This window comes from Hoplias malabaricus, chromosome 15 (assembly GCF_029633855.1).
Source record: "Hoplias malabaricus isolate fHopMal1 chromosome 15, fHopMal1.hap1, whole genome shotgun sequence".
In the NCBI taxonomy this organism is placed as follows: Eukaryota; Metazoa; Chordata; class Actinopteri; order Characiformes; family Erythrinidae; genus Hoplias; species Hoplias malabaricus.
In genome coordinates, this window is record NC_089814.1 from 35,272,839 (window position 1) to 35,298,804 (window position 25,966).

Here is a 25,966-nt window from a genome sequence, read left to right on the forward strand (position 1 = left end):
AAAAAGAACGAGATTTATTATTCTTGTACATTTTCAAGGCATTTTTACATGGGCTGTGTCCAGTCTGAGCGCGAGCAGACGGCTCACTACGTCTCTGTGTAATTATATAATAATACCAGACACTACAACGGGCTTTCATTACTCAACAATCAACTGTGTGTGTATGTGTGAGTGTGTGTATTAGTCAAAACACACCACCAATCACACACCCAAACATACACTTCCTCCGTTCAGATGATAAATCTATAACTACCACCAGGATACACCATAAAGGAGCTTTGGTGGGAAATCTTATACACATTATTTTCCCTTAGACAAAAACAAACAAAGAAAAGCCACAAATACAGGGAAAAAAATTAATAAAAAATGTATAAATCAAGGCTGAAGTTTGTAAAAATTAAAAGTGCCTTAACAAAATAAACAATTTCAGTTTTTATAAGTAATATAGCACATAAAGGAGCACTAATCATCAACCTATAACCTTTTAATCAGAACAGCTGAAGGCCCCTTAAACAGTTTGTGCAAAAGTTTAGGCAACTTTGATCAATGTCACGATTCTGTTGATTTCCAACAGGAAAATAGATAAAAGGTGCACTAGGCCGTTTCACCGGAGTGACTGTTTGTTGTTGTAATTCACTTATCTGACCACCAGAGGTCACACCTGTAATCTTAATCAGCGCACTACTGTATTAGTGTAAGTGACCTCTGGTGGCCAAGTGCGCAAACAACAACAACAACAAAAGGACAGGCGCGCCGATCCGGAGTGCTGTTTTCCAAACTAATTGATCTGAGACCCACTATGTACTTGTGCCTTTGTTAAATAATTACCTTTAATTATGTAAGTCATGTTTTAAACATTATTTGTCCTAATACTAACAGCATGTGGTATTAGAAAATAAAAGGTTACAGTGATGCAGCCCCAGCCCTCTTGTAAACTTCTGCGAATCTCACATCTAAAATATTACAATTCACTGTGTTACTCTAGAGGCTCAAACACCTTCTCTCTCGCTCTCTCTCAAAACAGAGGGGGGAGGAACCATCTTTGCACCCTCCATCCACCTTAAAATAAACCACTAAATTAAACTACAACATTCACACCTAATAAACTGCGTTTCTAAATAAATATTAAGAAAACTTCTTTCAGTCATGTGTTTATTTAAAAAGGGGATTTCCACCAAAATGTTTAGTTTCTGCTTAATTAAACACAGCTAAAATATAAACAGCCTTTTACAGTGCTTTGATGTGAAATGCTCTGGATAAAATGAAGATCAAAGTTATCAATTTGTTGATAATATATGCCACAACATGCTTTTGAAAGATATCATAAATAACAATCTCAAAGAAATCAATTCAATTAGATCAAGGGTTAACAGCTCAGGGCAGTGGATGATGTCTTTGTGGGCTATTGAAAGTGCATTTTATATTTCTCCTAATCATTCCTGGGTTTGTTTTATTTATTTTTTAAAATCTGATCTTCAAAAAGATATATATGGAAGTCATATCAGGATTTACGAAAATGTTTTAAAGTCCCATGATACCACAACACTAGTGGTGGCGATGGTAACTACACATTCGTGACTGAGGGCCACACGATTCGCACCGTTCTCCATCGTCGGCGTCATCCTCACGATTCCTCATTAAACTCAAGATCAGATCACTGCTGGTGTTCGAGAGGGGGCCTGTATTTGTGTTTGTAGACTCTCTAAATTACACCAAAAGAGTACATTTCACATCAAACCACTTTTGATAAGTGTTTACGACATACTCCTTCAGCTACTGATCAATTTAAAAAAAAAAACAACAACAACAGAGCATGAGACGGCAGCGAAAAGCTGATTACACTTTTACATCCTATATGTTAGGAAGCTGATTGCCAAGCTACGTTTTTAGGTGATCCTTAAGACGAGGAAAAGCTTCAAGTGGCGACCTGAACCGGTGAGAAAAACCTGAAAAAGACTTTTATTTTGAATTAATTCAATGCGCAGCTCTGCTGTTACATTTGGGCACAATCTTAAAAGAGAACAGTCAGCGCTTATGTTTTAGATTGATTTGCATATAACACTTGTTTCGAGAGCATCCCTCACATTGAAATGTTTTCCCACATTTTATCGCTTTCTAACTTCTTTGTTAGCAATATTTCTTAGTGGTGAATTATTAAAAACTACTGAACATTACATAATGTCACAATGTCTGCACTGCATCTCTGCAACACCCCGATCGATCAGAGATCTGGAAGTGTTCGGCGTCGCAGTGCACAGCCGGTTGAAAGAATTTTGGACACATGGCACAACAAGAAGCTCGCATTTTGGAGCGTTAGTATTGGTACAACCCAACATCGCACTTGAAGTTACCTTTGACACATTTGCAGGGACAGAGGGGACACTTCGCAAAACAGAGGGGCAGCGGCTAAAGCTGGGGAACAAAAGGCAAGACCTTTTTTGTCCCTGATATGAAGCGCAGGAGAAGAAAATAAATAAGAAACAGGGGATGAGGAGGGGAAACAAAACCTCATGCAAACTCTGAAAAGCAGACGAGTTAAACATCTTTCAAAGCTGCGTCCGTTTTCCTTCACCACTGAGTACTTTGGAGAGGCTTCAAATTCAGAAACCCATTACCCCTCCCTCCTTTACGGAGGGGGCGGAGACTTGGAGTGGTGGAAGCTTCTGATTGGTAGACTGGCGCTATCCCTTTTATAAGAAGCACAGGGTGGTAAGGCAGGAGTGATGGCAAAAATGTAAGACGTCAAAAAAGAAAAGGGGGACAAAATCCGGAACCGAAGTTGAAACGGAGCACGAAAAAAAGGCGAAGACAGAGACGAGAGCGTCCGAAGGCATGCACGATGAATGCACATCCGCGAGAAGTAGCTTTGAGAGTTCCGCTCCACACCGAAACACAGTCAGCGATGGGGGGGAGGGGGAGAGAACACAACACGACGAAAAAGAATAAAAGCTCCGAGCCGGATCGTGGTTGAACGATGCCCATCTCTGAAAGCGTTGAGGTCCAAGGTCATTGCCCTCAATTAACCACGCACCCTGGCACTGTCCAAAGCTCACTGAAGCGCCATGGAGAGTTTGAAATGAAGAGATGAGACCTGTCAAGTGTGTGTGTGTTTGTGTGTGTGTGAGGAAAGTATGAGATTATGCTTTATGTGGACATTGGAGAAGACACTGGAAGCATCTGGTTGCCACAGCTACCGTCACCATGATGACGAAGTCTCGAGCCACTGCAGAGCATCCTGGGTGTGAGGCGATGAAATTCAGCCGGCGAAATGTTCAGTGGTTCGACGGCCCGTTGCTCTGAGCTGATTTGCCGGACAGCTCCAGGAAGGTGGATCGCATCAGGGCGTACGATTGGTCGCTCAGCGATGACACGTCGTCCGAGTCCAAGCCCTTCGTTTCGATCTTCGGGAGGATCTTAAGGGTGATGGTTCCTGTGAGGAAGAGCATGGATATGGTCACCGCTGTTCAGTCATGGTCATCACAGTCATTTCCCATCACTATGACCATCATCACCATGTTTATTACACTCTTCATCAGCACCAACTCCATTACAATTACCTGACTTGAACTCTTTCTCTTTCCGTAGGTAGAAGTTACTGTAGGAGGAGAAGACGATGGGGATGATGGGTGCCTGAGAGAGAGAGAGAGAGAGAGAGAGAGAGACAGAGACAGAGAGAGAGAGAGAGAGACAATAACTGGCTGTACTTCTCAAGGAAACACACACACACTCCTCTCTGGCTATTATTAGAAGCAGGTCAGTGTCTGGACGGGCTGCTGGTCTGTTTTCCCCATCTCATTTCGATGTTCTACAGCTCCTCTTCTCTCTATCTATTCATCTCTCCATTCCTCTCCCTCCAGAGAGACCAAACCTGCAGCGGCATGTAGGCACATACTCGCCTGCAAATGAGGGCAAACTCAATATGACATGCAATAAGGTACATAATCTCAACCATCTGTAACACGAACTTAAAACATGTACGTCTCATTCCTGCAGGAAAATAATAATACGACTGTAAACCAGGCGGAAAACCATACTTCTACAGACAGGCATGACTTCAGGAACCCACTCCGACACAGAGATGCTTCTGAATGTAAAACATCAGGGATCCATTAGTTTGGCCTAGATTAACCACACACACATGCAGGCAGACATCTGTGTTTGATTATTTCAGCCTAAAGTACTCAGAGCATGTCCTGTCATACAAAACTCTCTCTGGGCACAAAATGGAGGAAGATACGTGGAATCAGAATTAGCCACTGCGCTTGAACAGGAGGAATTTGTTCCCTGCGTTTAAACCAATCCGTTCAGTGAAACAAATTTACACACACAAACACTAGTTAATGAACACTAGGGGGCAGTGAGCACACGTCTGGAGTGGTGGGCAGCCCTAGCCACGGCACCAGGGGAGCAGTTGGGGGTTAGGTGCCTTGCTCGAGGCCACTTCAGTCATGGCCTTCTGGTTACCAGCCCAGTTCCCTAACCAGGCCATGGCTGCCCCATTTTAGTAGAAACAATGGGGACAGCCATGGCCTGGTGGTGCCTCACACTTGTTATACACACAGAGAGTGAGAGAGAGAGAGAGACACAGAGACAGACACATACACAGAGAGAGAGACAGAGAGAGAGAGACACATACACAGAGAAAAAGAGACACATACACAGAGGGAGAGACAGAGAGAGAAAGAGACAGACACAGAGAGAGAGAGAGAGACACAGAGAGAGAGACACACAGAGAGAGAGAGACACACACACAGAGAGAGAGAGAGACAGAGAGAGAGAGACACAGAGAGAGAGAGAGACACATACATAGAGAGAGAGAGACATACATAGAGAGAGAGAGACATACATAGAGAGAGAGAGACATACATAGAGAGAGAGAGAGACACATACACAGAGAGAGAGAGACACATACACAGAGAGAGAGACAGAAAGAGAGAGAGACAAAGAGAAAGAGACAGACAGAGACAGAGAGAGATTGTTATTGATGACTCAAATATAAGGCTGTCAACCCTCATACACAGCTTTAAGGACCATTTTAAAAAGTACCTTAACCATAACCTAATTTTTCTTAATTAAAATACAGGTAACATTTATATACATCGTCATATTAGACTTTTCACTCTTCAGTTTTTAAATCCATCTCATTTACTAATTGGAGTTCTTTATATAGTCATTAATTTAAATACTAACAAATACTGTTATTTTATATTGTTTTAATGTTATTCTACTGTAAAACACTTCATACTTCATAGATGCTTCATACAGAAGTGCTCTAAAATATCACTTTAACTATTCATTACTATAATGTTACTATGATTAATATTATTATAAACTACTTTGTTATAAATCAAATTATTAAATTATTTATAGTTCAGGGCTTGAAGAAAATTACTTCAGAACTGAAAGGAATTAATCAAGAGGTTGTTCCTCTTCACCACAGAAACAGCCACTGGAAAACATTTAACAAACTTAAAGCTAAAAGAAAATGTCCCAGAAACTGTTCCAGGAGCCACTGCTCAGAACTGCAACGGAACAACAGCACCCCCTGGTGTTAACAAATGCTCATTACATCAATACACATCAGAATCTCTTGCTCTCGGATTCTCTCTGCAGCCTCAGGAGGTAGGACAATCCTCCCAAGACAGACAGACCCAAGGAGTCCTTGAACCTCTTCAAACACCAACTACATCCTTTCACAAGCTGCTGCTGGAGTCGGATTAAAAACTAATTTGATCTCTGCTGCAGCTGGGGATTTTACAGATTTTACAAAGTTAGTGCTGGATGTCTGCATTGTGTAGCGTAGAGTGACGACACTCTCTGGACTATCCCTACTCGGCTCGCTCTGAACTACGAGAGAACAGGGACTCAAGAAGAACCTGGTTCCAGGCGCCATGACACTGTAGACCAGGTGTTTGGGAAAGCAGCTCTCTCTCTTACACACACACACACACACACACACACCAGCAGGATATGAAAGTGTGCATATGAACAAAGAACATTAAATCTCTTTTGAAAGTTAATGTGGGGCAGGTGCAAGTGAGGAACACTCACCTGGGCTTGCACAGCCAGGTGGAACGCTCCCTTCTTAAACGGCAAAATATCCCCTTTCTGGTTTCTCGTTCCCTCTGGAAACACCCACAGACGGAGCTAGAGAGAGAGAGAGAGAGGTTTTGAACTGTTACTTTGGTTTGGGTTTCATTCTTAATCAATGTAATTCATCTCCAAGTTTTTGGTTGTGCTTCACTAGCTGCTGAAACAATGCTGTGAAGACATGACACCATTCAGCCTCTCCAGCTCCTCCCACAGTCACAAGTGTGTTGCACCTGGATAGAGCTGCCTCACCTGCTCCTGCATCATGGTTTTGGCCGCCTCAGACATGACACTCTTGGCGTCGCTGGTCTTTTTGCGGTTGATGAAGACGATGCCCCCGAGCCAGCAGACCAAACCCACCGTCCCCGCCCACAGCAGCTCTTTCTTTGCGATGGTAGTGCAGCGGTCTGGCAGTACCTCCATCATACCTGCAGGGGGAGACAGAGATCAACATAATGGTGCAGTGACTAATCAACCAAAATCCAAGTGATCCTGCTTGTTATCAGAGAAGAAAAGACAGACAAGGGAACCTCAGACTCTGCCCCCTTAGACTCATAGACTCTGCCCCCTTGTCTGAGTCTGTCCAATCACAGCGCTGGACCTGCATTTATGCGAGTGTGCAAAAAAATAAGAGCACTGAGTAAAATCTGAGAAAACGACAACGGAGAAGAAAGAGAATCCAGCGAAAACAAGTAAAAACCAGAGCTTCTGCTCCTCACGGCTGTGCACTCGGGGTCGGGGTGAACAGCGAGCGGCTCATTATCATTTAAAGGGACAGGTGCTGAAACAGGCCGTTCAGACACGGGGAGAACGCTGCTGTGGGGCTTGTGGGGTTTTGACCAAAGCAGGTCACAGATGTTTACTGTGGCTTTAAGGTTCCTCACCCTGTTCAAAGACACACAAGCCCAGTCTTGTCTGAGTGGAAATAACTGCCTGAGGGTAGGAGGGGGGGAGGCACAAGATGTAAGACAGAAGGCCTTATCCAGTGTGCTGTTTATGTACCTACCATATGTAAAAAAGGCCTGACCCCTGTAGAATATTCAGAAAATCTATGTTATGATGTGAATATGATTAGAAAGCCATGCTAGAAACAGAGCCTTTTTGAGCTCACCTGTGTGTGTAATATCCATAATTAAACTGATCTGTTTAATAACATAACATCAAACACTGAGCAGGAAGCACACTCTTACCACAAACAATTTTTACAGCAAGCCCTGCCCTGTATAAACACTCTGCTGTGTCCGTCTGAACTGACCTGACTGGGGCTGTTTGAGCAGGAAACAGCTCAGCACGCAGAGTTTGTCTAAGTAATTTTGTACAGATGTGTTTATATTACAGAGCTCATGTGTACACACGCTAGGTTGTGTACTCGCCAGTCAGAGAAGGTGTATTTGAGAGAACAGACATTCTTGTGTGTGTTAGGTCTGAGGAAAACGAGTAGTAACATGATTATATTGGTACACACTCCAGATAATATCAGAGTCCAAATACCTGCTTCCGAACTCGAGCAAATCAATCCTCCAGACCCAGTAAATTAACACACACACACAGACACCGTTTTGCATAATTTGTGTACAGGCAGTCAGGAGGCTGCGGGGGCGAACTCAATATGGAGTCAAAAAAGGGTCAAAAAGATTTCAAGGTTTAAAATGTGATGGTATATAAACATGCACATAACTGACTAGCCAATCAGCACTCTGCAGACTAATTGACCAATAAGAACACTGCTTACCGAGTAACCAATCAGAGAGCACAATATTCCACCACCTTCGGTTTCCATGAGTCGGGAAACACCTCTAAAGATTCTCCTTAGGTTCCTTAATATTAAGAAGCTGCTTTGCTTTATATTCCCAGCACTTTGTTCTGATATTCCCATTCCACCTTAAATGGAGCAGGCGCTACAACGTAACTGTGGAATGGGAAAATCTGAATAAGAAGCTGTGCTGTGTCTGAAATGGCTTCCTATTCACTATTCCCTACATTAGTCACTAGACCAGGGGTCGGCAACCTTTACCACTCAAAGAGCCGTTTGGACCCGTTTCACGCAGTAAAGAAAACACTGGGAGCCACAAAACCCTTTTGAAATTCTAAATGAATTAATGCGCATAACAGGATCTTTTTGCCTTTGTGCTATGAGTAAACAAACTATACTGTATTACATTTATGAAATCAATGAACGCCTGCAGAGAAAATGAAATAACATTTCTGCATGCAACAAAACAACAAAGACGTTGGGTTGATGGTAAAGTAAAATACTCAATGTCCATTTGAGTCCTTGTAGTAATGAAAAAAAAAAACAAATTTAAATTATCCACTGGCAGCAAACAAAAACGCTGTCCTCTCTCTGCGTGCCGTCATTATTTTACTGGCGCCGTGCAGCGGTCAAAAAGTTCAAGAAACCGCACACTGACGGGTGTCGCACGTTGGAAGTTGTGACGTATATTAAGAGCGACAAAATATTTTAAACATTAAAATATTTTAGACGTTACAAGATCGCCATAACCTTCATAGAATTACATTTTGAAAATGAACGAACTAAAATAAAATACATTTTAATTAAATATTCATGAATTATTTTCAAAAGCTGAGCCGCATCAGAGGGATCAAAGAGCCGCGGGTTGCCGACCCCTGGACTATACAGTGCACTATTATAGGGAACTGAATTCAGTGCAGTGCATTATTGGTATCCACTAGCCTCAGGGTTGTACACTACTTCTTGCTGTGCATTATGGGATTGTTTGAGTGCACTGAAAAGTGTCCACTATGTTTTTGGACACTTCTACAAAATGGCCGGAATCCAACACTAGTGCACTATATAGAGAATAGGGCACAACGCGGGTTCTCCATTCATTTTGTGATTTCTTTACTTAATTATTTTAAGGGAAACCTTCCAATTGTTAAGTAATTAATCCCCAACTTCTTGTTTGAATTTTCCCTTTCCACTGCAAATATCAACACATGTGAATAATGTTTTTCAAGCTCAAAATCTTTTTATTGACTCCATACACACGCTTCCTCAGAGACATAACTAAAGAGTTTAGTGCTTTGGAGAAGAATGCAAACTTCCCAGATCTGTCACATCAACTGACAGACGCTGAGAGGTGTGTGTGTGTGTGTGTGTGTGTACATATACACCTACCCAACACGTCGAGTGATGACTGGTGATTGGAGATTATAACATAAGGCCCCTCGGTTTGAAGGTGCTCCCAGCCGCTGACTTCAAAACGCAAACCCAGAAAATACTTCACGTGACGAACCATGAAGCGAATCACCCTGCAGCAACAACAATAAACAATTAGCATATATTTCAAAAGGATATAACTTCACTCTTAAACACTGCTGTACAAAACCACTAACAAACACCCTCCAAGCTCCTCCAAAGTGTTCATGAAATGAAGAATTCATTCAGGAGTGTGTTCCTCTACCCTGCAGTAACAGTGGAAAGCTTTAGAGTAAATGTCAGAACATTGTTATGAGGATCTGATGGCATTCAGCCTGCACATAAACAGTAGTGAGGTCAGGGGCTATCGTTGGACGATTAGATCAGGATCACAAAAAATGATTTGCTGCTCTCCGCTCTGTTTGCACTGGAAAAAGCTCTGGTGTTTGTCCACAGCCCTGGCTCTGTAAATGGGCAACAAACTAAATATCTCTGTCTGAACTGGCTCAGGTGTCTCCCTCTCTCTCTATCCATCTCTCACAGCTGGGAAACGACAACAGTTGAGAGATTCTGAATGTATCTGAAAGTATGAACAGAAATTAGGTTGTTGCTCTATTCCTGCTCCACAGGTGGGTAACACTGACTAATTTTTTGCTGTTACAGTTGCTCTACTTAAGGTGCAACTGACTCTAAATTCAGGAGAGTGCTAATTGCATGAAAGTAAACACAGAGCGAAAGGACGACAAAACTAAACAACTCGAGTTACAAATGAGTTTCTGTGGTAAACAAAAAAAGAGAGATGTGTGTGTTTGTTTTTGGTGTGAGACTAGTTAAGTGCGAGTTAACTGATTGTCAGCATTGGTACCTGACCTCACATAAGATCCAGCCATCCATTATCTGTAACCCTTATCCAGTTCAGGGTCGCGGTGGGTCCAGAGCCTACCTGGAATCATTGGCCGCAAGGCAGGAATACACCCTGGAGGTGGCGCCAGTCCTTCACAGGGCAACACACACACTCACACATTCATTCACACCTACGGACACTTTTGAGTCTCCAATCCACCTACTTACGTGTGTTTTTGGACACGAAACCGGAGCACCCGGAGGAAACCCACACAGACACGGGGAGAACACACCACACTCCTCACAGACAGTCACCCGGAGGAAACCCACGCAGACACAGAGAGAACACACCACACTCCTCACAGACAGTCACCCGGAGGAAACCCACACAGACACAGAGAGAACACACCACACTCCTCACAGACAGTCACCCGGAGGAAACCCACACAGACACAGAGAGAACACACCACACTCCTCACAGACAGTCACCCGGAGCGGGAATCGGACCCACAACCTCCAGGTCCCTGGAGCTGTGTGACTGCGACACCTACCTGCTGCACCACCGTGCCGCCCCCTCACATAAGATGATGAGGCTAAATGCCATCAAATCCTCACAGCCCTGATTTACTCATTACTTAAATAGCAATGTTGGATGAGCGAGCGTCCAGAAACATTTAGACGATCACTGGCTCAATCAATGGTTTAGTTTGCAAAAGAAATGAACACTCAGAGCTGACACAAAACACATAACAATTACCTTTTGGTTAAACCCTGATTTACACCTACTCTACAGTGTGCACTCACACCAATGTAATACAATAAAAACGTTTCAGTGATTGTGCAAGGGCTCACACGAAGTGTGTGTGTCAGAGGTTTGAATGAGAGAGAGAGAGAGAGAGAGAGAGAGAGACAGACTATCAGACAGGGGTTAAGGAATAGTGGTCAAAGTGCGACTGAGCTTACACAAGCTTGAGAAAGGAGAGAACGTGGGTGTGTATCTGGTGGTGACAGAGGCTGAACACTCTCACCCAGATGTTTACGTCATTTCACCACAAAGTCAGCAGAGCTTTCCTCTGGACGTGAGTGAGATCTGAGCAGAAGTCATTTTAAACCCTGTCCAGCTCTATCCTTAATACTGTTCTTAAAGTTAAAATGTGATTCAGATCAAAAATAAACACAAGAGCCCACAGGTCATCACTTATTTGTTTGTTGTGTAGGGTTTTGTTTTTTGTTTTTTGTGCAGAAGAAGAAGTGCAGATCTTCTGAACAACCCCCACCCCCTAATACTCGCCCACTCGGGCCAGTCCTGGAAAGGTCCATGCTGGAAGCTGATGTTGCCAGCGCCACTGGGTGTTCCCAGTGATCAGTACCGACCTGAAAGGTCCATAGACAGATGAACGGTGACCATCGACAGGCAGGGGGCGTAATTTTCATTTCAATGTTGGGGGGACGACAACTAACATTTCTGAAGAGCTATTCCTCCAGAGGGCGACAAAGTGCTGTTGTTTTAAGGCTCCAGCTCGTATGTTTAACTGGTAATACCAATAACGGCTTGGGCATAGTGGCGTGATCTCATCTAACGGATACTTAAAAAATATTTGTGTTGTAGTGAACACAACCTATGACATCTGACCAACAACTGTAAACAATTATAAAAAAATAAATAAATCAACATTGCTTAATATTTGTGGACCTGGCAATCCTTGTGATGGTAGTGAAGGCAGAGGAATCAACCAGTCGGAGGCAGATGAACCGGGAAAGCAAGCCTTCAAAACTTGAAATCTGTACTTTTTATACAAGGGTACACACACACACACACACACACACACACACACACACACACACACACACACACACACACACACACACACACACACACACACACACACACACACACACACACACACACACACACACACACAGGTCTCGGGGGGTGTTAGGCAAATAGTCATTAGAGCCGTGTAACGCCACACAATATCACTGTTGAGTAAAATCAGTTCAAAATTTCTCTCTCTCTCAAATGCTCCCTGCCAGTCATTAGTTTCCCTTCCTCTTCATATTTTCATCTACTGGGCTGTGCTCTAGTCACTCTGCATTCAGAGAGAGAGAGAGAGAGAGAGAGACAGAGAGAGAGAGAGAGAGAGAGAAGAGAGACAGAGAGAGAAAAAGAAAGAGAGAAAGAAAGAGAGAAAGAAAGAGAGAAAGAAAGAGAGAGAGAGAGAAAGAAAGAAAGAGAGAGAGAGAGAGAGAGAGAGAGAGAGAGAGAGAGAGATTCCAATTCCAGATAACCTCTAGGTTAAAGAGAACAGTGTTGATGTAACAGGATACCCCAACACACACACACACACACACACACACACACACACACACACACACACAGATCAGCTGGTGAGTCTGAGGAGCATTGTATGTCACCTCAAGGCTACAAAAGGGGCATAGATACTTTACACAACTGCAACACACACAACAGTTTAAGCTTGATACATGTAATTACAGGACAAAAATCTCTCTCTCTTTCTCATTCTCTCACACACACACACACACACACACACACACCTGTTTCTGTCTGACCTTAATTAAAGGCCATATTCAAAACTTTAATCCACTGTTTCCTCATCATTTGTTGTTCTCCGCTCTGTTTGCATTGGAAAAAGCTCCAGTGTTTATACACAGCCCTGGCTCCGTAAATGAGAATCGATCCAGGTTTCTTCTGTTGTCAATCTCTGACACAGCATATATAAAACGTGCCTGTTTATGCCCCTCAGATCAGCAGCTATGTATAAAACAGCTATAACACAAGACACATCCAGGCCACTAGATGCCAGTATAACAACTGCTTCATAACAGGAAAAAGAATCTGTGCCAGAATTTAACAATTGGTTCTTTAAAACCAGGAGAGATGACACACAGCCTTCAATTCAGCAAACTATTCCTCACGTCCAGCTGAGATATCCAACTATGAATACCCTCTTTTCTCTCTCTCTCTGTCTCTCTCTCACAGACACACACAATAAACAAAGACCTCAGCTGAGTCTAACAGTTAACACAGCCTTAATTAAGCAATGGCATGTGTGTGTATATGACAGGGGGGTTTTCTATTTAAACATACTATATGTGTACTAAACATGTTTGTCTGTTAACAGCTCTTTAACGAGAGCAGAAAATCCAGCTGCACTCTCGCTTTCAGACTTGAACACATCCACATCTTTGTCCATTCCTCTTTCCACTGTGAGAAAAACAGCTCAACGCTGTGGGTCTGAAAGGACGTGGAGCTGGAGAGTAGAACTCCATGCTGAGAAAAGGAAATAGTTACAAAATGTGCAGATTATACCAAGGAGCAGCTTTTGTGTTAAGATTGATGGACGGACTGGCCACCCCACAGCCCAGAATCACATGAAGGACACGGGAGCCTATCTTCACATTAGCATTCTGCACTGACGTGTGTGTTGTAGATCAGTGTAGAAGCTTTTGGGGTTGATCAATACCTGGATCAATGCTAACAGAGCCACTGGAATCTCCAATTCTATTGATCAGCTGTCAGCACGTCCACGCTGCCGATGTGTGAGGGTTAGTACGGTCAACCTCCGTTTACAGAAACCACAAAGTGAGGAACCCTCAGGAAAGCCCCATTTACACCAACGTGAGCAGTGAAGCTGGACCATCCCCAGCGCCCGGGGAGCAGTTGGGGCTTAGGTCTTTTGCTCAAAAAGGCACCTCAGCTGTGGACTGAGGGAATAGGACAGCGTTGTTCCTTTTCTCACACTGCCCTCAGTTCTCCTGCAAATCGTAAAGCTCTGTACTCGCTTGTCCACAATACACAGCTAAAAATCACAGGAACCAGAGCAAGTTTTGCCACAGTGGATCATCGGTCTGCAGAAATAAACAAGAAACAACAAACGTCGATGACTTCTGACTTGTTTCCGGATTAGAGGACGTCCAAATCCAGACACAGCACTGTTGGACTGTCTGAATGAGTGTTTGGAGCACTGCAGTTTAAAAGCAAAAAATGCTCAGCCATTCACTCAGGATACGCCTTCTTGCATAAACACCACACACACTCAAACAAGGATAAACACCACCACACCCACATACTAACAAGACTATACACTGGAGAGAGTCTTTAAGGACCAGCCATCTGTACAGCCCAACACATCGGGTTCGGAAAATGTTTCTTTGCCAAAGAAACCCTTAGAGAAACTAGTTTAATTCGAAACTCCATGGACTACATATCGGTGTACTACATACTAACACTGTATAGTAAAATCTATATAATAGTTTTAATATTTTGGATTTGGCAGGTTAGTTCACAAAATATTATTACTCTGTTTTGTGTCAACAGGAAGTGATAAAGTATTGCTATGGCAGCATAGGTCATTGCCAGCTACACACTGGTATTTGCTGGTCTCGCGTTGTTGTCCTCCAATCAGAACCCTAGTGTGTGAGGGGTCGCATTTCCTCAGAGGGCCATGGTTGGGTACTATTTTGTGTGGAAAATAACGTTCTTTTAACAGCATACTCAAACACAGACCCGTTCTAAGTATGACTAGATGATATTTGAGTACACTCAACTACAAGAAGCATCCACACTACATAGTTTGTACTCCAAAACTGTTGTGTTAGTGTAAAAAAGTACGCGCTTGGGACTCACCCTTGATTTTTAGAACGGGGATTATTGTGCGGAATCGAATCTCAGAGTCGACTCTCGTTTTCAGAATCGAAATGCGAGTCGACTCCAACAAATTCTGGAATCTAGCTTTAGCTTTTCGAAGCTAGCTGTGGCTATAGCTCATCCCAGCACAGCCAAAGCGCGTTTAAGCCTTCGGTCAACATCTGTCCAGGCGAGGGAAACATCTGGAGGGCCTGATGGTTAAAACAGGGAGAGGGTTCATTCAGGACCACTAGCACAAACAGTCGAATCCAGCGCAGAGCGGCGTGTTACATAAATGAACGACTGCGGGTTCGATTCTGAAACGGGACCGGTTCCGTTCGGATGATATATTATTATAACGTTAGTAAATACTATTAACGAACACGTTTGGCTTGAAAGTTCACATGTAGCCAAGCTTAAGTTGGAGCCTGAATGAAATTTCCAGTTCCACCTTAAATGGTGCAGCGGTTACATTCTGGCGCCCATCTCTTAAGGTGGAACGGATGCTTTCCGACTAGCTTTCCTTGTCGTTTAGCGCTTACAAGGCTGTACAAACAGAAATGTTAATTTTTAAAAAAAGTCTGAATGCCAACAGAAGGAACCCAATAGGAGCTGCTGCTTTATTTAAGGTGGAACGGCGAGTTCCGAGGAGAAGCTAGAAAATAGTGTGGTCTCTCCACCCTCGCAGAGATGCGTTGAGGTTTGTCTACTGTACATAACTCACCTCATGTTTTCCACGTCCCTGCCGCCGCTTTTCAGGATACAAATTGGAATGGTGACCATGGCCAGTAGCATCATATAAGCCACGTAGAAAAACTTCTTGAAATAAAAGACAAAAGTGCTGCTGGTCAGAAACAGCACCGGGATGACCAGCAACGGCAGCATCCATAGAGCCTCCATGCCGCTCCGGGAGCTGACACACCGCAGCCGTGGGGTCTGTATGACCAGTAATAAACCGCCCGGATCCCAGGAACAGTGCCTGTGCTGTAACGTGAGGGCACAATCGTGACCCTCCCCAGCTCTCCGCCTACTTCAACACCTGCTCCTTAATCAAACACTTCAGTAACTTTTGGTGTTGCGTTAGTGGCCGTCGACGTCGCTGCCCGAGTCCTTTTCGAGTCGGTTCAAAGAACCGAATCGCTTGAATCGAAGCATCGTAGAATTCTGCACCGTACACCGGGCCATAATCCGAATCGTGGTGTTTACACCGTCATAGTGCTGTAGTCTACAGCTTTAAAGCTGACTCTGAGTCAAGACTGAGACAGGAACATATTTTCTAAGTCAAAGCAGAGTCCTTATGAACAGTTTTCCTAAGCCTAGTCATGGACCTGCTTTTTGTGTTGTTATGTTCCAGTGAAAGGAGGATGTGGTCCAGGACTAGGCTTAATCCCTGTCTGGAAAAACACCCCCTGAAGTCCAAATCAAGGACCAAATAAGAAAAACGATTGTGATTGTGTGTGTGGATATTCTGCACCACCCACGGGTTCTGTGTAGAGTGTGTGTGTAAAATGGATGTTTCAGATTTGAGAACCGATTCCAGCAGTTGGTATATAAAGTGTCTAAGGTGTGAACTCCACCTATAAAGGCCCACTACCGAAGCATGCAGCAAGGTCAGACAGGGTCATGTAAGAGGATGGTAGGATACAGGCCCTTTAAAAGCATATCGTCAGCCAGGGATCGTGCTGTAGCTGTGAAGGTGATCTGACGGCAGTGAGATGGAGGAGATGAGTGGAAGATTACAGGCGATGCAGTTAAAGAGATTAACGAGATTAAGAGGCTAATCCGAGTGTGTAATCTGAGACGATCAGATTCTCTGTTCCTGTGTTTAACTGAGACAAGATACTTCCCTCCTCACATTTCACACACATTCCTGCTGCACTGAGACACATCAGAGTCAGAACAAACTGCCCCCTTCTCCACAGTGAAGCAGAGTTCTGGTTCATAAGGAAACATCTGAGACCTTCTTTGGTCAAAACCCCACAAGCCCCACAGCAGTGTTCTCCCCCAGTCAAGGCTCTGGATTTTAGATGTTTTAGCTCTGTCCTCTTACTCATCTCGTTTTCCTGTTTTTACTCAGTGCTCTTATTTCTTTGTGCTTGTTGTGTCTGTTTTGCTGCATTTAACCTTGTCTTCTTGCTTTCACGTAAACGCGGGTCCAGCTCTGTGATTGGACAGACCCAGAAGAGGGGGCGGGGCAATTCTGATGTGGAGCAGAATCGGAACAGCTCATTTTATCCAATGTTATCTGACTTAGGCTGCACACAGAAAATAACTTGTAATGTTTTTATGGACCTTGGTATGGAATATAATTCAGGTGAACTGTAGGATATCGGTCATATATACGAAGAAAAACAGAGACAGACAGAGTCTGGGTGCTGCTGGCTGAGAACGTCATTTATCATTGGAGAGATAGTAGACCACAGTGTGAGATTAAAGGAGAAGCAGTTAATGAGATTAAGAGGCTAACCTCAGAGTGTAATCTGAGACAAACAGATTCACCAGTCCTGTGTTTAACAGAGACCTGGCTTTTTGTGTAACATTAAAGGGCCTTTAATGGAGGCACAGTAGTTTAAGTGTTGTCTCCTTAACATTTGGAGACCACACGTTTCATCCTCAGTGATGCCACAGCCATCTGTAAACAGGAGTTCTAGACAACACAGCTAGCCTTAGCTTATCTAGGTGCAGGTATTAGTTACCATAACAGGACTGGGCATTTAGAGTGATTCCCATTTCCCTCTTTACCCCTACCCTTCCGTTTCTGGGTTCACGGTTGGGGGTCTCGGTTCTTGTTTGGTTTAGAGGGGTAGGGTGAAGTGTGAGGGCGAACTGGCCCTTCAAACTGAGATTCCAAGTGGAGGGTTATGACATCTTGTGAATCTCTGGTGGACCAAAACCCCACAGATGTCAGTATTTTCTCCTTTAAACACTATGATATTATCTAAAAAAAATAATTAAATCTTAGTTTAATGTAGATTCAGTGGATTATGGCCCTTTAGTTTAGAACAAGCAGAAAGCAGCACTGATATCTTGGTCGTTAGCTGTAAACTTACAGTTCCACCTTAAATGGTGAAGCAATCGTATACTGGCACCTCGCACTATTTCAACATTTAAGGTGGAACTAAGATGTTTGGAACAAATCTGAATTCATCTCTGTATCATAGAAGAGTGAGGAGAGGGTGATAATATATGACTGTGGAACGCTTCTGAAGGCGAATGAAGCCCTAAACGTAACATCTGATATCACTGCAGACTGGTGCAGAGCTGCTACAGAGCACCCGCTAGTCGCCTGGGAATGAAGTGCTGCTCTTTATTTGTTTTTTTGACGACGTATCAGGATCTTGAAGGGTTGCCCTGTTTGTAGGGGGAGGATTTAACCATCAGCTCCAAGGGGCAAGAGGGACATTCCAAAACAAGGGGGAGGGGGAAATTAAAAAGCAGGATTTGGCCTTATTGTTCTCCTCCAAGTGTGTTAAGCCGTTTGGCCAGCAGCTGTAAAACAAATGGTTGCTTGAGGTGATGTGATTGGTGGAATCTGAAATAACATAATAACTCTCTAATTCTGCTAAATTATTCTGAGTTAGACCCAGTTTTGATGGTTTTCTCGAGGAGTTTAGAGGACAAGTAAAGCTTAAAATAGGAATATCCCACACTCATCAGAAATATCAGAGAGCAGAGTAGAGAAAAGTTGATGACAACACGCCATATGACCTTTCACCCCGACAGCAGCAGAGCACCAACCTTTGACCGTTTTCACATACCAGCTGCAATGTGTCAGCTATGGACCTGATCGTACGATCCTGGTCACATCAGCAGCCAATACTGAGCCGTGTGTGTGTGTACTACACATATACTACACTGATGGTACCAAACCTGTTTACACACTCACTGTGGGCTCTGTGAGGTCCCACAATGTAAACAATAGAATTTTAAGGTTGAGATATTTTTAGATTAGGATTATTTTAAATTCAGGTTCAGAGTTAGGGTTAGGTTTAAGTTACAGGCCTCATAAACAATTCTGGAGAACTACTGCTCTCACAGCAATACACCCCCCCCTTTTCAGTTTGTGTTGATTCAGAAGCTCCTTATCTTTCAAGGTTGAATGGTGTGTTTGAGTAAGAAGCGACTGCATCTTGTTGGTGTCTGAGGTGTTACTTGTCTGTGTTTATTTGCTGCTTGAATTCCCACAGAAACTCATTTACCATATTTAACTCCAGCTGTTTCGTTTTGTAGCATTCGCTGTGTTTGCTTTCGTGTAGTTAGCGCTAAAACCAAATTTAGAGTCAGTTCCACCTTAAATAATAAGGCGTAAATGTAACAGCAAAAATAAGTGTGTTACCCACCTATGGAGCAGGAATAGGGCAACATCCTCATCTCTTTTCATGCTTCTCAAAGTTCAGTCTCTCCCCTGTCCAAATGCCTTCAGATACGAGAGAGAGAGAGAGAGAGAGAGAGAGAGAGAGGAAACATTCTTTAAATTTTATAAAAAATGTATTGGATTAAAATCACGAGCCTCTCGTTTATGAGTCGAGTCAAGGTTAGGGCATGTGTAGGGGTTAGGGCACTAGGTGAATGAATGGTACCTTATGTAATGGCAAACAAACAAACCTGTGTGCTCCGGATATATTAAACTATATCGCCATCTGCTGACCAGGAGACAGACTGCAACATTGTTTATCTGGGTGAATGTTCTGGACTGAGCACTGGGTGATGAGGAAGGTTAAGGTTACTCAGGGTTACCTTAGTAACAGAAAATGTGCCATAACCCAATCACCAACCACAACTCACACGCTCACTCTCATTCAGTCACATTCAAACTCACACACTCATCCACATACAGCCTCATTCAGTCACATACTCACTCATTCACTCACATACTCACTCACTCATTCACAAACACTCATTCAGTCACACACACACTCATTCACATAGTCTCATTCAGTCACATACTCACTCATTCACAAACACTCATTCAGTCACATACTCACTCACTCATTCACAAACACTCATTCAGTCACACACACACACTCATTCACATACAGTCTCATTGAGTCATATACTCACTCATTCACATACACTCATTCATACACTCATTCAGTCACATACTCACTCACTCATTCACAAACACTCATTCAGTCACACACTCATTCACATAGACACTCATTTGATCACAAACTCACTCACCCACTCATTCAATCACACACATTAACTCAATCACACTCACTCATTCACACTCTCATTCAGTCACATACACACTCATTCAATAACAAACTCACGCATTCACATACAAACTCATTCTCTTTCTCTCTCTCCCTGCTTCTGTCTCTCGTCTCTTTCTCGCCCCCCATCCCCCCATCCCCTTTAAGAGCACGTCTCTGTGTTATTTCCTGTCGGCTGTGTAAATCTCTGGGCGCAGAGTCTGCCTGGTCCCTGCCGCCTCCCCTTTAACGGCGCTGTCGAATCGCTATGAGGCTGAAAACACAGCGGCTCCGCTGCTCGAGCTCGGTAACGGACCGCGGATAACGGAGAGCAGATAACGGGTCACAGGCCCGTAAAGAATCCCACGCAGACCACGGATTCAAGGCGCGCGAGTCCCCGCGCGCTACCAGCTGGCAAATGTCTCGCGCTTTTGTCCTTGACTCGAGCGCTCCGGATCCTGCCGCGGCGGCTCCGTTCATCCGGTGACGTTCACCGCGACGGTAAAGGTGCCGAAGAACCTGCGGCGACGTCCGCGCGCACGTGGGCACCGAAACAAGACCTGTAACGGACGCGAGCACGCGCTTAACGGAACCGAGCAGACCACCCCTCCGACACACACACACGCACGCACACACACTTCTCCTTCCCCTCCCCCCTTCCTCCTCTTCATCTCAAACCGAGCCCACGGTATCGGCAGCGGGTCTCGAGATGCCGCACCGCGTGACACGGAGGCGGCGATGAGAGCGCGCGCGCGGCCCGCGGACACCGCACTGAAACCGCCGAGAAGATGCCGCGTACGCTGCGGCGGCTCGCGCACCTCGCGCTTTTCTGCCCGCTGTCCAAGGGCTTGCAGGTGGGCTTCATCACCACACACCCGCTGCTCCAGCACCTCCTCTGACTGAAATATAGGAACATTGCTGTGAGGATCTGATGGCACTGAGCCACAGAAACATCAGTGAGGTCAGGTGCGAGGGACGCGGGACGTGTGGTGGCTGATTTTTCAGGATTGTTAGCATTCAACTGCTAGAAAAAAATGATAGTAATACAACACAAAGTATTTTGACGATTCGTGTTGTTTCTCTGCGCCTCTACACGGTGTTTAACGGTAGAGAGTGTAGCGTGTAATTCGTACGGAAACCTGCTTCTCGCTTTAAGGAACACTAGGTAATATATTAATTAAAATTACAGCTTCAAAATCATTGTGACACCTCTCTGAGGCTCTGCCGCTGGCCCAGCACTGCAGAATCGGCACTATGTAACCTATAACTTGATTTCAGGACAGTGCTGTAAAAGTGAATTGCACTCTGCGACTCTAGGGGGAGCCCAGGAGCGAAAATACCAAATTTCTGCTTTAAATTGTTGCTTTAATTAATGCCTTTGCTTTAGAGGATAATCCAAAACACACATCTATGAGCTGTTATTAGTTTGTCTGTGGATGAATTTCTTTTAAATATTTATGAAGGTCCAGTACACCATGCGGAAATAAATAAATAAATAAATAAATAGAGCATTAGCTGCTGGGGCATTCTGGGAAATGTAGTGACTATTGACCACCCCACTGCTAAGTAGCTGAATTCATTGATTATTAAGGGTGTCTATGGATGAGTTTCACCCAGAGATCACAATTTTTTTTTTTTTTTTTTTTTATTGGTTTCCTACTATAGTTCTTATAGGTCCTCCTCAGCTGGAGGGTGATGGTAAGCACAGGCCTCCTCTGAGCCATGTTCTCCACCCTTGCTAACACAATGTCATTGGGGCTCAACACACTTGCAGGAGAACCCTAGTGTTAGACTCTTAAACTGGTGATTTACTGCATCCACGACAATGTAAACACTCAAGTCTTTCATTAAACACAACTGTGTTTACACAGAGCTGCAGTGGAAATGGCCATTAACCTGAGGGCCTGTGTTTTTATATACACACACACACACACACACAGATTGTATTTCGATAGCTGGAATCAGATGTCTGCAAAGAGTAATCAGATATGTTAACGGTTTGTGAAGTTTTATAAGGTTGCCCGCACACACACACACACACAAAGCTAGCTTCTTTTACCTGAGCCATTGCCCCAGCCTGATCTGCTATATCCACTGTGGACCCAGTGCCAATAGAAAAACGCTGATGCCCTGGAGCACCTACACATGATGCAAAGCATGGGCAACATTGGTCTGTGGAGCAGTGGAACAGTGTTTTCAGGAGCGTTGGAGATGACTTGGAGCAGTGTTTGTGATCCAGAGCATGACCTCACTCATATTTATATGTGATTAATACCATCAGATCCTCACAGCAGTGTTCTAAAACCTAGTGTAAAGCCCTCTCAGGGGAACAGAGACTTACTGCAGTAAAGCTGTTCATTTTAGAACATATGCTGGATTAGAAAAATGAGAAATGATTACTGTTTGATTTCTTTACAGTTCTTTCATAGTTTAAAGATTTGGACCCGTAAAGACTGTACGCAAGGCTCTTGTTCAATTTTATTTTACAGTAGTGGGTTAAAATGATAACTTCTCCTCTGTCTCTTCCTCTTTTCTTTATTCTTACTCGCTCACACAATCTCTCTTTCTGTTCTTGGTCCAGTCACGTTTGCCTGCAGTGAAGGTGAAGTACCTAGTGGTGGCGTGGTTGGGAGTTTTGGTGGCCAGTTGGGTCATCTACGTTCAATATTCCTCCTACTCCGAGCTCTGCAGAGGCCACGTCTGCACCGTGATTATCGTAAGTGACTGCACTACAAATCCCAGCATGCTCCTCTCTGCCCTGGTACAGTGGCTCAGTTTTGGAGCAGTGCAGAGCCTTCTGTCGGCTGATGTGACAGATCTGGGCAGTTTGCACTCTCCTCTGGCTCATTAAGCTTCATGTGCTTTACGTGTCTCACTGGAAGCACAAGTTTGCCCCCACTCTGCAGAGGGCCTGCTGAAATCCATTTTATTTTTTCCTATTTTTGTTTTTAATGATTAATCTTTTCACCATTCTGATTATGAGGACTGTAAAAGACACAAATGACACATTTTTATTTATTGACATTTCTGCTATAATTAAGCAATAGCAAAACAATTTAATGAACAGTTTGTCCAGTGTGTGCAGCCAAACATTTTCTATGACGTGCAAACATTACTAGACATCAGAAAACACTGTGAGGATTAGGGATGGGCAGAATCCACATTTTTCATACCGTCATCAACATATTAACACAGTATACTGTATTACTGTTATCCCACCCAACCCCACTCTGAGCCATAGTTTGGCTCAGAGCCCTGCAACCAATTGCAGCCACTCCTCCGACTGGAAGATTCACAAAGTGCATCTGTTTCCACAGCAGACAGGAAAGAAGAGCTCATTATGAAATAATGACACAATCAGGAAACACGAAAAACAGAAATGAGGGTGAGAGAGATACAGAAATAGGGAGAGAGAGAGAGAGAGAGTGTGTGATAGAGAGAGAGAAACATAACTAGCAATTTTTAGGGCTTTCTATTACATGGTACCAACTCTACTAGACTTTACTCTCTGTTTGGTTTCTCGTCCCTGGTTGGTTTTTCACTTCACAGCTCCAACCCTGGACATTTTACAGATGGAAAGTTAGTGCTGGTCGTCTGCATTGTGTGGCATAGGCTGAGAACTCTCTCTGGACAATCAGCGCTCTGTAAGGTTTACACATCATGGTTTAGTCCCTACTTGGCTCGCTCGGAACCATGAGAGAACAGGGTCTAAAAAAGAACCCGCTTCTAGGTAGCAGAACAAAATTTGCCTGATGGAGAACCCAAAAAAAAAAAATAAATAAACAAACAGAGTACAGTTGAGTCGAGTAGGGACCCTGCAGTGGAAAAGTGCAAATTTTAAACTTTCAGTACAAGGAAATCCAGCTCTCCATGAGCTCACATCAGATCTGAACACATCCACTGCGGTGTCCTTCCTTCCACTGAGAGAAGAACAGCTCAACACAGTGAGTCTGAAAGGACGTGGAGCTGGAACGTGCACTTAGAAAATGAAAAGAGAAATGAAAGGAGAATGAGGGCTACGACACAGACTCCGTTATTCTGAGATGTGAGGGAGTGTTTAATGGGATTGAAGATGGGTCTAAAGTTATTACTGGGAATTACTCACTGTGTAACCAACCTCTGAGACTGAACTTTTAAGGTGTAGAGAACCTATTGGTACAGATTTCTATAATAAATGGGAAGCAGGTCATTCAAAAGAATGGAAGTGGTTATAAAAGGTGTGTGGAATTATTAAATATTGAAGATATTTATATTATATTTTGTTGTTGAGGCTTAGGTGTAATTAATTATGGGTTCTGTTTTTCCTAGACGCTAAAAAAGGGTGGTTTCTGACTTATGCACAGTATTGTGTGTAATTGTGTGTGTGTGTGTGTGTTTTAGTGTGAACACTATCGTCGGGGGATTATTTCTGGCTCCGTTTGTAAGTCTCTGTGTGAAGAGAAAACACTGACTCTGCAGCGCTGCCTCTCAACATCACCCACACACCAGGTAAACACACAAACACAGATCAGCTGGTGAGATCATAATAGGCCATACACACACACACACACACACGTAGAGTACAGTTACTCTTTATGTATTCATATTGTATTTAAAATTAAAAACCAAATGCTATATAGATATGCTATAGATATATTTAATTATAATATAATATCAAGCTCTAACTGGGATATGTTGTTGGCTCTGAACTCACCGTGACCCGTGGCCCTTTAACAATGATGAATGAATGAATGAATGAATGAAGGAACGAGCTTTAAATGGTTTGTAAACTTGAGACAAAATTAATGAATAAATGAATTCATTCATTCATCTACATGTCTATAAGTTTTTATCCAGCTCAGGGTCGCGGTGGGTCCGGAGCCTACCCAGAATCACCAGGCGCAAGGCGGGAACACACCCTGGAGGGGGCGCCAGTCCTTCACAGGGCGACTCACACTCACACATTCACTCACACACTCACACCTACGGACAGTTTTGAGTCGCCAATCCACCTACCAACGTGTGTTTTTACCAGAGTCTGAGACACATTTGCATTCATTTATTAGATAAAGTAATGTTTATTATCTGTTAATTATCCTATTAGGATATTTACTATTTAATAAGAAATATAATGACCACATCTAACATGTGGTTTCATTCATGTTGAATGTTATTTACATCTTCTTCATGTCCCAGTAACGAGCAAAACATTAATTACCAACTATAGAGTGCTTGTGTAAATTTGAAAGCACAAAGTGTTAACCTGTGTGTGTGTGTGTGTGTGTGTGTGTTGCAGGTGTACAGTGCCGTGTGGAAGGAGAAGGCTGTAATAGTGAAGTGTGGGATAGAAGACGCTCTGAGAGGAGACGATGGTCCAAACTCTCTCCCGAAACGAGACGTCAGCCTTTACGACAAACCCACCCGCGGAACGTCCATGGACGAGTTCAGAGAGATGCTGCACTCTTTCCTCAAGGTCCCTTCCACCAACTATCCTCCATTTCAGCTTCTCCTTCTTTCTAGCTTCCCCTGTTCTAGTTTAACAGTGTGTTTACATGCATTTAATAATCTGCCCTTAATAGGAGTTCTGCAGACTTGCACCCAGTGATTCTAGGTAGGCTCCGGACCCACCGCGACCCCGAACTCGATGAGTGCTTACAGACAATGAATGAATGAATGAATGAATGAAAAAATCAGATTAAGAGAGATGGATTTTAGCTCAGTCTGTCTGTAACTGAGGGATCGTCTCCATCACAGCAGCAGTGTAGAGAAAGTGCTGAGCTAAGGGCAGCACTGTGAAATATTAGAAACCATAAAAAAGATGATACCTGCAGGTGAGTCGGGTCTGTGTTCATAAAAAATCCACAGCAGGAAGTTTATGTCTCGTCTTTCTGTGATATTATTGGCTGTCGCGAGCAGAAATTTGATTATTAATTAATTATGTAAACATAGTGTTTTCCCCTTTATCCGATTCGCCCAAGAGCGTGTAAACATGAGTGGCGGTTCTGATCCAAATACTGATGACACAAGTGAGCGAGACGGTAAGAAGCCTGT

At 43.6% G+C, this 25,966-nt stretch overlaps 2 protein-coding genes across 5 annotated transcripts in view; one reads left to right on the plus strand and one right to left on the minus strand.

Annotated features, from left to right (window-relative positions):
- agpat2 (1-acylglycerol-3-phosphate O-acyltransferase 2 (lysophosphatidic acid acyltransferase, beta)) lies at positions 1-20,799 on the minus strand. 4 transcript variants are annotated; one of them, XM_066645376.1, is made up of 8 exons: positions 20,027-20,050; positions 19,347-19,441; positions 19,082-19,158; positions 9,230-9,363; positions 6,343-6,518; positions 6,052-6,147; positions 3,558-3,630; positions 1-3,430 (listed from the first exon to the last, which is right to left on the minus strand). In XM_066645376.1, exons 3-8 carry the CDS (start codon positions 19,120-19,122, stop codon positions 3,273-3,275), a joined length of 678 nt encoding a protein of 225 aa, XP_066501473.1. In that variant the 5' UTR covers positions 19,123-19,158; positions 19,347-19,441; positions 20,027-20,050; the 3' UTR covers positions 1-3,272. The 4 variants fall into 4 exon arrangements, with proteins under 4 accessions (XP_066501473.1, XP_066501474.1, XP_066501472.1 ...); XM_066645377.1 differs by lacking the exons at positions 19,347-19,441; positions 20,027-20,050 and adding an exon at positions 20,755-20,799; XM_066645375.1 differs by lacking the exon at positions 20,027-20,050 and having other exon boundaries at positions 19,347-19,915.
- dipk1b (divergent protein kinase domain 1B) overlaps positions 20,407-25,966 on the plus strand; it is a 10,664-nt gene continuing 5,104 nt past the window's right edge. Inside the window, exons 1-4 of the mRNA XM_066645373.1 lie at positions 20,407-20,790; positions 22,518-22,652; positions 24,317-24,424; positions 25,212-25,388. Of these exons, the coding sequence (XP_066501470.1) occupies positions 20,725-20,790; positions 22,518-22,652; positions 24,317-24,424; positions 25,212-25,388 (486 nt within the window). The 5' untranslated portion in view covers positions 20,407-20,724. The remainder of the gene's footprint in view (positions 20,791-22,517; positions 22,653-24,316; positions 24,425-25,211; positions 25,389-25,966) is intronic.

Coding starts and splice junctions, on each gene's coding strand:
- agpat2 (XM_066645374.1), bottom strand. CDS start 15,641: ATGGAGGCTCTATGGATGCTGCCGTTGCTGGTCATCCCGGTGCTGTTT. Junction 9,364..15,465: donor AGGGACGTGGAAAACATGAG/GTGAGTTATGTA, acceptor TTGTTGCTGCAG/GGTGATTCGCTTCATGGTTC. Junction 3,631..6,051: donor ACCTGGCTGTGCAAGCCCAG/GTGAGTGTTCCT, acceptor TCTCTCTCTCAG/GCACCCATCATCCCCATCGT.